This window comes from Patiria miniata, unplaced genomic scaffold (genome assembly GCF_015706575.1).
Source record: "Patiria miniata isolate m_02_andy unplaced genomic scaffold, ASM1570657v1 HiC_scaffold_3, whole genome shotgun sequence".
Lineage (NCBI taxonomy): Eukaryota > Metazoa > Echinodermata > Asteroidea > Valvatida > Asterinidae > Patiria > Patiria miniata.
Window position 1 is genome coordinate 14640919 of NW_024037069.1, and position 13025 is coordinate 14653943.

General features: G+C 41.4%; 1 protein-coding gene across 3 annotated transcripts in view; it reads right to left on the reverse strand.

Annotated features, from left to right (window-relative positions):
* Window positions 1-13025, reverse strand: part of LOC119738544 (fibrillin-1-like) — a 39400-nt gene that overhangs the window by 11290 nt on the left and 15085 nt on the right. For all 3 annotated transcript variants that reach the window (XM_038213453.1, XM_038213452.1, XM_038213451.1), the window contains 6 exons: window positions 12498-12614; window positions 10364-10498; window positions 9859-9987; window positions 2677-2805; window positions 1952-2110; window positions 1408-1536 (listed from right to left, as the gene is read on the reverse strand). In XM_038213453.1, the coding sequence (XP_038069381.1) occupies window positions 1408-1536; window positions 1952-2110; window positions 2677-2805; window positions 9859-9987; window positions 10364-10498; window positions 12498-12614 (798 nt within the window). The remainder of the gene's footprint in view (window positions 1-1407; window positions 1537-1951; window positions 2111-2676; window positions 2806-9858; window positions 9988-10363; window positions 10499-12497; window positions 12615-13025) is intronic.

Here is a 13025-nt window from a genome sequence, read left to right on the forward strand (position 1 = left end):
TCGATTGAACAAAATCATTCAAAAGCTTATGGGTCCCTCTATACTGGACATTGCAGTCGTCAAATGTAAGTATTAGGTATGCCATTACTATATGTATGTGCTCATGTGAAATCGCCAATTCGGTGTCATTTCATAAAATTCTAAACCTATTTCAACAACAGATGCGGCATCAGTACATTTTTTTTGTTAGTTTATAACAAATAATTCGCGCCATATTTCTATTCAAATTCTGTAGGTGCAGCATTTTGAAAAAGTGCAATCTTCAGCTTGATACTCTCATCATCATAAGAATAGCAGGGTGGATTACTATCGGCACGTGAATCATAAAATCGTGACTTAAGGTTCATACACCAAAATGAATTTGTTCCGCTAAGCGTCAGATACAAAACGTAACGACACTAAAGCAACATAGCCTTGGGTTGGCTTAAACAGCTTAGGATGCTTACACGCATCCTCCCTTGTATTGCCTTGAAAACGGACATGTAAGTGTCATGAACAGTTGCGACCTATTCATTTATTGTATCCGGCAAAAGCCAATCATGCACGTTTTCTTGAGAATTAACCCTCAATTGATGATATGGCCTCGATTTATGATATGGCATCTGGAAGAAGAAATGTTCATTCGAAAGAAATGTTTAACTTTTGAGGTTTTACAGTCCTTGCCAACGCAGTAAGGTGTTTACTGAAATAGGCTTTATAATCCATATATTTTCAGGGGAAACTCCAGGGGAAATTTTCAGAGGTTCAACATTCCCGTCCGGGGGGTAAGGTGTTGACGAATGGGCGAGGTCGCGTCATGTCACGGCCCAGGTCCGCGGTTGATGACTAGTTTCCAGCTTGTTACACTACGGATACCGCAAGGTAAGCGGACACAGTAACGGTTATATAGCTGGCCTCATGCCTTCCCCCTCCCCCTCCCCACCCCAGACCTCATATAGCATGACACTGTTGATGTATGACAACGCCATCTATTTGACGACATCGATTACTGCAAAAACACCAGGCGACGTGAACTGACCATAAGAACTTTCTATCGACATAAACAATGGAGCGCACTTTAAAAAGTTTTTTTTCCCGCCACACGACAGATGAGAATAAAACGATAGATCCAAATAATGAAGGTCAAAGGCTTTCAAAATCCAACTGCAGCGCAGAAAATGTAGCACATTACTTCAAATATCGTTTCGATATTGTGCTATCATTGCGGAAAAGTGTTAAGGAATACATCATTAGTGACAAAATATAGGCGTAAGTTTCAACTTTGTTGCGATATCACACCTGCAAATCATCTCACCTCTGCATGGCATGCTTAGTATGACTCGAAATAGAACCAATTAAAGACAATCGACAGTCCTGAGGAACTCAGGGGCTAGTTACTGAGTGAATGCAAGAGATTGTTATCCTTACCAAGAGGAATGCAGACCCGGCCATCACCGGCGAATCCTTCCTTACACTCACACCTATAACTGCCTGCGGTGTTGACACAAGCTGCATCACGGTGACAGAGGAACGTCCCTTCCTCGCATTCGTTCCGGTCTGTTGCAGGATTGAGGAGGAAATGCAAGTTACTTATCTTGTTCGTGCTCTAGTGAGCTTCTCAAGATTTCCCTAAAGAGACTGCAATTATCAAACTTGCAATCAGGACATCACAAGAAATCAGAGGTCATCACAAATCATAACAATTCAATCACAAATTATCGGGCCCGTAGACAGGATGAACCGTGATAAAGACGTAATTGCATTGTCATTGTTCATTTGGTTACAACAGTGGAAACTTCTGTATACAACAAAAGCTTATTTCCTTCGGTTACAGGAAACGCAATGTAAAATAGGACTACTGCGTGTATCCTATTGTTGAGTGATGCACTACGTAGCAAAAAGTTTCAAAGAAAATCTGTCGGCCTCTATATTATTGGTGAATAATGATTACAAAGTTTACGCTGTCATATACCTGCGCATGTCTCGCCATCACCCTCGTACCCACGTGGGCATTCCCCGCACTGATAACGCTTGATGACGGTTACACTGCCGAGATCGATATCGCCACGGATGGGAATGTCAAAGCAGCGAACTCCCTGGAAACATGGACGGTCAGAGCAAGTTGTCTGGTCTGGACATACGGGAAAAAAATGATACAAGGATGTTTGTGAAAATAAAGATTCTGTCCTTCATCGACGGAACGCTATTAGCACGTACACCCCACGAACAGTGATTTTAGAGAACTTATATGAGAATAAAATCTCATTACTAGGGTGGGACTCGAACCTGCTGCCTCGTGTTTACTACTACAGACGTCGTTATCAATTCCCAACTACAACAGCAATGTTTCGTTTAAGTCAACATGAGCACACGTGTAAATTCAACGAGTAGCCATAGGCAAATCCTCCTGCAAATTCTCAATATTATTTCACCCGTGAATCAACCTATGCACTCGAATCCATTTCAAAACACTCACACAATAACCTCACTTTCCAAAGTCTACTTGAATCAACGATAAAACAACAAAAGATTAATGAAACAGCCTGTTGTCATTTTTACAAATATCGATTTCGTATACATGTATTTTAATTTTGAATTCCCGCCACACCTTGGCGAGCTATTTGTTAGGCGTTTCATGTGTGTCCGTTTGTCTCTCTGTTTACCTGGACATCACATTCTTTACTCGTGTGTTCTTACCGACTGGAACACAAGTCTGGCCATCGCCGACGAATCCAGGCTTGCATTGGCATTGGTAGGAACCAGGTGTGTTGATGCACGTGGCGTTTGCGTGGCATTCATACTCGCCGGTCTCGCACTCATTGATGTCTATGGGAATTGAAAAAAAAAATATTGAGAGTGGATGCTTCATTAAGTTAAGATGGGTAAAGGTATACATGTAATTATTAAAAAATCCGGTACTGACAGTAGAAAAACAAACATCATTGACAGCAACCTCAACAGTACAGCAGTATCATGCTATCGGTTTTTAATTTTGCTACTAATTTATCCTGTGAAAAAAAATCAGTGGACCGAAATGTTTCTTATCGTGTCCAGTTTCTCGGCTTTGTTTAGTCCACTGTACGCTTTGTGCTGCTTTCTCCTGTCCATACAGCTGATTCCTTAGAATTGAAAAAAAAGGGTTACCACTCTGCCCCCCCCCCAAAAAAAAAGCCGATCAGGATTGAACGCCTGTGACCTGGCCCTGCGCAACTTCCGCTACTCTCCTTTTAGTCATAAGTCCTTTGTCCCCTGAAGCGGCGGACATGCTCGCTGTAGTAGGCCTATAATAGTGTACGCCCATTTCGGAAAGGGGTATCATCACAATCTCATGGGGGTGGGGGCTATTGTCAGTAAATGAACTAGATCTACCTAGAAACATGCGTAGACCGATAGTTCTCTATTAAATAGAAATAATCCAACATACTGCATGCGCGCTTGGCTATAGTGCTGAAACGGGTGAGTGTAAGGGGTGTAGAAGCTCATGCATCGACTGTCATGCTCTCTGTCGTTGAGGGCAGTGTAGTCTGCCTCTTTCAGTGACTAAAAGAGGACGGTATGCAGACGGGTCCTTTTTGGCTAGCCAACACTATTTGAACATGCAAATCTTCGAAATGAGCCATCTTAAGCCGATTCACTACTCGCTTCGTGCAGTCCCATGCAACTGGATGCACCGTCCGCATGCTCTTCTAAATCATGAGATATTTGTCCTAATGATAGCATACACATAAATATAAACATGAATTTATATTTATTGGAACTACTTCTTCAAATGGTGACGTTAAATAAATATATTTGGCATAAAGCCGCAGCATAAGGTTCCATCCCTTTCCGCAACGAGTCAAACTTAATGAGTCAAAGAACATCAATCACTTGTCATGTGCTTACTTTTTATTCCACAAACACAGCATGCAAATCATGCTAACAAAAAAAGCGTACAACCAAACCACCCCACCACATGCCAGAGCCGTTGAAACGGCTCCAAATACCGCTGCACACGAACATTATAATGTTTGACATTTTGGTCATAATGAAATAAACCTGTCTTAGTGAGTAAGGAAACAGACGTTAATTAATCTTTCACGTTGTTTCACTACAAGGCCGCACCCCGGACATAGTAACATGTAACGATTCAAAACTATTTTGGGTTAATTTAAGCCTTTAAGTATACTCTTCCAACGGTTGGCATTTTATTGGCGCCAATGTCTTTTAACACCTTCTGGATTTTGGCGTCAAAACTGTTGGATATACTTGGGGTTGACCGAGAGCCGTGGAAACCAACGAGTATGATCTGACCGGACCTGGAAGTCGCTGACACTGAAGTCATCGGTGGAAGGTCAGTTCCTGTGAGTTTGCTTTAACAAACGTCACATAACAATTAACACAAGTGGTTCGTCTTGATCAAGTTGAAGATGCGCATATAGTCAGTGACCTGTGACCTCGGTCAGAGTGAGGTCATTGCAATTGATATGCATATGGTATGCATTAAAACTTAAAGTAGTTCGTATCAGATGAAGTTGTCTATGATTGTGAAGGCTAAATCAAGAGTTCAAGACCAACATGTGTGACAGGACTAGATGGAAAGATTAGAAGTTTAACTACAGCCTTCGGAAATTCACGGTGGTTGTCATAGGATAGGAGTGACCGGAAGTCGTGGATGACCAGTTGTCATGAGGAAACTCAGACCGTGCAATGACTAATCGAGGGCCTGCCTCATCACACACGACCGCCATGCGAGTAAGTCCGAGTTTGCAAAACTGTAACACAGCAAGGGTTTTGAAACACAAGATGGCCAAGCACCGGCTAAGGCAGAGGCGGATACCTATAGCCTAGTATCTGGGTCACGTCTGCAATGCCACGAATCATTGGGCAGAAGCGAACCATGACTGATCTATGCTCGGCACATTCCTTAGCAAAAAGAAAAAAAATGTTATGTAATATACATGTGACTGGTTCTCATGTACGCTTAATATAGACATTTGCTGAGCAAAATGAATTTTCTGCTTTAGCAGCTCCATACCGTGCGTAGAATACCTGTTACGGCTCGAAACACGTCTAGGCCCATGAGGAAGTAAGTTACGTTGCCCCCCATTCTAAACTTGCGATAAACGTGTAGAATCAAGTAGAAATAGGACAGAAATAGAACAACTTGAGGGAACAATGACATACCACATTGAGATGAAGTTAATTTCATCCTTGACATCGTCACAAACACCTCCCCGAGGATCTATCCCTCTACGGGGAATGCACTGCGCAGAAGCGCCAATTAAGACATAACGGAAGATATATGATTTTGTCATAAAAATGTCATAAGATGACAAATTACCCGAAGTCAGGGGCTGGGTATCTGTTCAACGTCTCGCTTTTCAGCCGCAGTGACAAGATCAGATATGAACCATTTGAAGGACTTTTTTTATTTTATATATTTATGATTTATACGTCTAGAGCAGACGACTGTGAGAAATAGAAAAGGCAAGTCAAAACTCGAAATATTAAGTTCTGCGATATTGCTTTGTGAGTACCGCCAGACAGATTGTGTACATTATGTCCAATGAAAAATAATTTCCAGACGCAAGAATTTCAGAAACGTTTTTGGTTCACGAAGGTCAACGAACCTTTTGGATGGTAGAGACAGAAACAGTGTCCAAAGAAAACAGAGTACCAACTAAGTTCGGAATACATATGTACATCTATTGAACTCCAAAAAGGTGAAGATGTGCACCAGCGAGGATAGCGTCCAGGCGCCATCATCTCAAACGCCACGATTGTGAAAATGTCAGAATCCTGGAGCCTAAATAATTACTCGATTAATTGATCGTAAAGCAACGTCAGAAGCTTCGGATGTTGAGAAATAATTTCCTTCTGATAACGACTGTTTAAGTTGTGGATTGAAGCTTAATTGGCATAGTTCCCTTAGACATTTGGCTTCGACGCGATAAACTTTAACACTGTTGCACTGGCACAGTGGAACGTTCAAATTGCGCTCGTTGAAAACGTACCCTTAATATTACAAGAATATATAGACACGCCCATCAACCTAATTGGAACGTCCAGTCTAAGATGAGGTTTCAGTCACACGAATCCCACAAGTCTGTGAAACGTCTTCAATTTCCTGACCATTTTCCGAAATCTTTACCAAAATATCACCTCGTAATGTTTTGAATGTCTATTAGATTTTGATCAAAGCATACAAAGAAAACTAAATTAATTTTATATATCTGATGACCTGGGGATGATGATCGGCAAGGAATTTGTTGTTTGTTTTCACTGACTAACTCGGCATGCAGCACATTGTCTGCCCTCTCCTCGATGTTTAAAGTTTAGTGTCAGAGGGTCGAATAGTTTATTTGGTCTCATGGAGTGATAGACGACTGGCGTATAACCGAGGCCAAAATATCAAGTTCTTCCAAGCTTTATTAGGCAAACGACACTTCAAGAGGATAGACCAAATGGGAGTCTACAAGGCACGCAATCAAGACTTATGCCTGAATGTGTCTTGAGTCTGAATTATCTAATGATTCATGAATGCTGTTTTCAATGGTGTTATTTATTATTATTATTATTATTTTTATATATTTTTTTGGTACAAATTCAGGGTGGTATAATGTTGTGCGTGCAGGCTGTCACTTCGCGACTCCGCGCGTATGAATTACATCGATGTATTCCTTTAGCACCCATGTTTTCTTGCGGTTTATCAAACACCCCATGCAGGGATTCAAGAGTTTCCCACATGATGATGAATGATAAATCATAATAGACAGACACTTGAACGTAACACTCAGTGAAGTTTGCAACTTATTCGTTAACTGGTTAAAAAAATGGTGTTACCCCCCCCCCCAACATGCATAATTTCAAAACAAAACATTGCTAAAAAAACCCAAGATACATGTACTAGCACCGGCCCCCTTTCCCCCTTTTTTGGAGGGGGGGGGGTCGACAATATTCATATCCCATCAAGTGTGATTTCGGGAGAAGCCCCTGTTCAATCTGAACACATTTAAAATTGATGTCAATGTTTCAGTACAATAAATATTTAAAGCTAAATTAGTATGACTTCCATGATTTCTTCAACGTCAACTTACATCATAAGCCGATATGGAAACAGAGATACAGGCCAAACAAACTGGAAACACCACGCAATCTTTCGTGAGTCCCCTGGTGAGATTAAACTTTTCCAGAACTGAACACCGGCGCTTCCTCTGACAGGAAAACCCAATCATGATTACTCGATTTCTGACACCTGGAATAAATTGCGTATTATCACCCACCAACCTGACCTGGATTGATAACACGCACACTCCTCCTGACATTAATTGAAATATTGCTTATCCCCACCTCTGGGGAAAAGTACGTCTCTTTTTACTGTCCATCCCCACCTCTAACCCACCCCTCTGAAAAGGCACACTGACAGGTGACACAATATGTCGGCTAAAAATAAACCAGGGAGCTTGTTAAGGATGACATCTTAATTAAGTGCCCGATGACGAAATTTACAAGGTACTACAAATTGTTGACAGGTGGATTAGACGACTGTTGCTGTCCATGGGACGTGTGATACAACCACGGGGCGAAAAGCAAACACACACGTGTGTGTCATCATTGTAATATCTCATTTTAGTTAGGTAAACTTTTCAAGCTTTTATTTTTTGGCCTTTCCAAAGACGTGCGACTAGTATATGTACCACGAAAGAGATTGGGAATTGCCCCATAACAGCACGATCCTAAAGTCTCTGCAATCTAACATATTCCCGTGAATTTCCCAAAATAAGTTAGTTGTCTATTTTCAAAACTTTCCTTAACTGACAAAGAATTTATAAGATCAGAATCTAAACAATAGACCATCCACATATCCCTCACATGTCAATCTCCATGGAGAGTTACATGCATTGGGATTATTTGAAAGTTTACGGTCCATCATAGAATTTAAGAACATTTAATAAAGACAATTACTGAAATAGTGTTATTCAATCAATTTAGTGTGATTCAAGAGACCTCAGTCCAGAATTAGAAAGTTGACTCATGATTGAACAGTAGGAATGCCGTGCCTAGCTGTGGGTGAACAGGTCCACTAATTATCTCTGGGGTCCACCATACGAAGCATTCAATCTATCAACGTGGACAAATTTATCAAAATCATCTTAACAAGAGGGCTGTCTTGATTTACAAGTCAATTTGGATAAGGAAGTATCCTGTTAACTCGATGCTTCGCGAAGGCTGGATGGACAGCTTGGTTCTAGTTATGTTGAACATGGCTTCATGACAGAATGCAACGGCCAACATTTTGCCTGGGGAAAACTCTCGGCGTCGGGTGGGATTAAAAAATATTCGTGATTACATGGTGCATTTTTAGCTCGACAATAGCGTGATCTAAACACATTCCTTCTGTGTAAGTATGTTTGACAAGTGGCATTGAACTAATCTAGTTCGTTCCTTGCTTGCAACCATCGCTTCTAATGATCAGCTAATTCATGAGTTCCGACTTGGACTTGATTCAAGTCGCTTGCTGACGCAAATTCATCATCCCGTGATTTCTTTTATCACGCTCACCAGAGCGGTATACCAAAGGTGGTGCGTGCGATGCAAGTCAGACTGCTGTGAGACTCAGAATTTCACTTTTTTCGGTTTGTAACTTATAGGCTTTTTTTGTTTAACAGAGAATCCACATCATGTAGAACAAACAGCCACTTGCACAGTGTCCAAAATGGACACTGTTGTTTTACGGCTATGGCTATTCACAATTCAAATTGCAAAATGATAAGTCATAGCCACACACACACATTCCGACATCTCCCATATTTTATTAGAAAGCAGCAACCCTCGCTCATCAGAGCTTGCATGGCAAACTCTTCAAGTGGAGGGACTCGAGGTAGTTATTCGTTTCGTAAAACGTGACAACCAATTAAAGCATGCAGGGTCGTGCAGACACATGCAGCCCAGAATGTCTAGTAAAATTCTTACCAGTGCATCGCACCCCATCCCCACTATAACCAATGGGACAGGGTCCGCAACGGTACAGTTTGATGGGATCGTCCGACGTGAGGTCAATGGAGTCGAGGTTGAGCCTGATATCGGTACAGACGACCCCGCGGAAACAGGGTCTGTCTGCGCATGAGCGGCGCTCTGGGTTTGGAGGTGGGTTATGGGTATCATGATGATGAGTTTATAATGTTCATAATGAAAAAAGGAAGATGTAAAGTGGTTAATTACGCTATCCTACTCTCAATGGAGGGCGCCCTCTCGCATTTCCAGCCAGACATTGGCAGGCAAAATTGTCGGTACTCTTTACAACACATCCTGCTACATTATATCATGGGCAATATTCTGAAAATATATAATTTTTTTTTTAATGGTTGGCGTATGCTTAAATACTTGCATCACAGTTTGACATGAGAGGAAATGCCGCCTGTCAGCTGACAGACTGACGTGAATAGAGTCTGCCTCTGCTAGACTTAAAACGGTAGAGGGCGTCCAGATACTTTTAATTGGTTTTAAAAACATAAGGACATGGAATCATTCAGGATTTTTTTGCGAACATTACAATAATTATTTGTATAACCTATGTCTACAAACTTCATAGTTCAAATGATGATTAATGATGATTAATAAAGGCACACAATGGTATCAAATTATTTGAAATATGATTATGTACTGATACATACAAAAGTGATGGGTTATGACTTTATATGAGATGACAAATGACTGAGAAACAGCTACCGGGTTTTCTGTTTGTTTTGGCGGCTGTAAAAGGCCATCAGACATTACAAAGAAATGATGTTTGTGAGTACATTTTGCGACACCAAACTACTTCCAAAGAGATCTATTTTGTGATGTCTGGTGTCCATTTAGAGCCACCATATATAGTGTGCTCAAGTGGTGACTTACCGACAACTAGACAAGTCTGACCATCGCCGACGTAGCCTTCGTTGCAGACGCACTTTGCGATGGCTCCAGTCTCATCACAGTAAGCGTTCTGGTCACAGACCAGGCCTTGGGCAACACACTGATTGCGTTCTGACGAACAATCACAATATATTTAGTCAACAATATTTAACAATGCGATGAAAAGCCAGATAAATAGACTCAAAGTCCCACAATCTTTGGAGATTGTGACACAAAACAACATGATGGTAATTTCAACTCAAGAAGTTCTTTCTTGTAGGCGAAAAAAGGTGGTGTACAACACAGTACTTCACGAATTCGGCACATTCTATTCAAGCAAAGCCCCGGAAGCGGTTGACATTTTCTTTTGCTTTGCAGGTCCAGAAAATGAATCCATGTAAATCACGGGTAGTTTTAGTTGTAAACACGTGAATTGGATTCAGTGGTTTTTAATGTTAGCTGGTGTTGATATTTTTTTACCCGTTTCATTTCAAACATGAAGGCTTACCTTTGCAGATTAGACGACGGTTGATGAGTTGGAAGGCAAAACCCTCCTTGCACATGCACATGTAGTTACCGTACGTGTTGCGACACCGCTGGTCAGATGGACACTTGACCAGACCTTCTGCACACTCGTCAATATCTGACGCACAAAATAATGAATCGTTTTATTTAAGGCCAGTCTATAAACAGAGTTAGCACCGACTGTGAAATGTTAAGAATATCTTCTTTTTTTCTTCAGTCTACCAATGCAAAAAATACCCGTTATACGATAAGACTTTCTGCTGTTTGCTTTATGCTGGGGGATTGGTTGCTATTAAAATTAATTTTGCATTTATCAATTTTAACTGATTATTACAGGTACACCTTTTACGTTTCTTAATCAATATTTTGTTCAAATGGCATTATGGCAAACTTTGGTCAACCGAAGAATGAATTATCTGTTTGTACATTGTCGCATTAGGCTCCATCCACGTCGCAGGACAATTTTTCAAGGAAATTGGTTCAAAAACTAAATCTAATGGAACTCAGGTGCGGATAATGTCAAAAATGACCAATTAAAAATGTTCAAGTAGATCCTTGCGATTTATGTTATGGAGGACATCAATCAAATGCGGGAGGTGGAAACCGAAAGGCATACATTTCGACCTGCGAACCTATCTCACCTAGCGCGGGGCTTCACTATGCTGACATTAAGAACAGGAATGCTGCGCATATTTCTTATGAGAAGTACATGACGAATGTTCACACGCGGTTTGCTGATGTACATTGTGCAGAGTGACATCGTCTGCTGTGGTTTCTGCCTGCGAACTTCTACAGCAATTATTTCTACATTTCGCCTGGGATTTGGATTGCGGTTAAACTGTTCAATAGTGCTCCCAGGAGCGTATTAGCGCTACGCCTTATAGACAAAAAAAAAGTTCCAAGTGTCTTTCCTTCGCCGACAGATGCCAGGATGTATCCTTTGGGGCCGCCGCCGTTCTAGGTTAAGCACGTCTTGAGCAATTAGATCATCGTACAAAAATAGCAGAGGGCAAGATTAAATGTGTGATGAGATATCATTTGGGCAAAGATGAAATCTTTGTATTTTCTACCGACAGTGGGCTTGTTCGTGCATGTACGTTGATTGCACAAAATAAAAGGGCTCTCTTATCTGCACTTTAATGCGTATGCTAATACATGTATAACAATTTTCTCTTCCCCTCAGAGCGACACCCTGCTTAAAGTAGCCAGAGCCGGTGTTAACAATGTTTCCTGTAACTCTGTCTGGTCACCGACGATTTGAAACACCGAATGTTGTTTATCCTTTTACATCAATAATGTGGTCATCATTGATGCATGCACTAGAGGTCTGATGGTAAAGGAGTGTGCAACAAGGAACGAATGCCTAGCAATTAGATACATTGAAATGTTCTAGAACCAGCTCAGACTGAAACAACGAAAGCAAAGCACCTTGCTCAGGAACAAAAAAAATGACTACCTCGTGGTAGCTCTAACTGACTCGTCTCTACGGTATAGGCTCATCTAACGCATGCATATTGGAAATATTTTAACACAGGTCCCACAAGACACGTATGTAGTTGGACTTCGGAGCCTCCAAGAGCCCCCCCCCCCACCCCCCCCCCACCCCCATCACACACCGTGGCCAGGCTCTGTCACCACCTTGCAAACCCTCCCAAGGCCTCCTCTTGTAACTAATTGACTCATGCTTCCAACGGAAGTAATTTACTAGCTAATTTCCACTTACTTAAACGTGCCTCCTGTGATTGAGAGCCCTGGCTGTTGTTTTAAAGGCCTTTTTTCAGGTCACAAGCAAAAGTACGCGTTCTTTGAAAAGGTGTATGCGTGTAGCTCCTCGCACTTTTTTGTTTAATGCAAAAACCGGAGCAGAAGTCAAGTACACGACCCTCCTTCCTCTTGCAATACGGAAACCAACAATTAGAACGCAGCTACGTGCACATCCTGACCTTGCACTGGTCTGCTGTGCCAGATGATATAGCCTTATCAGGTATTTTCTTATTCTGTAGATTAAAGAGATCTTAGAGATCTGTATTGTTACTTTATCCAACACATCGTAAACGCTATTAGATAGACTGGTTGGTTGACTTTGAGGAACTATAGGCAAAGATGATGACAATTACCTTCACAGTGGAATCCGTCCGCTGAGACCTTCAAGCCGTCAGGGCAGAGACACCTGAAGTTATAGCCGACCTGCTCGCATCCATAGGCGCATCTATCTGGGTGACACCTGTAATCCACTTTGACAATAAATACGAACAGGGATGAGATAAGTCATTCAAAATACACGTTTTGACTTGGAAGAGTTTAGCCATTTGGTGAGAACAGAGTTTCTCATAGTAGTCAGTGACGGCATCCAAATGAGATGTATGTGACCAACATGTGATCAGCAGGGCCTATCCCATCCAAAATACATCCTTCCTAACCCCTTTCACTTTTTAGACCATATTTAGGAAACTATAAGACATCAAATAAAACAGACATCCCGAATAAGCAACTACAAAAAACATACGATTAATGCAAAAACATTAAAGTGTAATTATATTAATCGCATGAACAGTCCTCAGATCTTGAAGACAGGACCACAGCAAGAAACCAATGCTTCATACAATAAAAACAACACATTTCACATTCCGCGTCAAGATGGACAA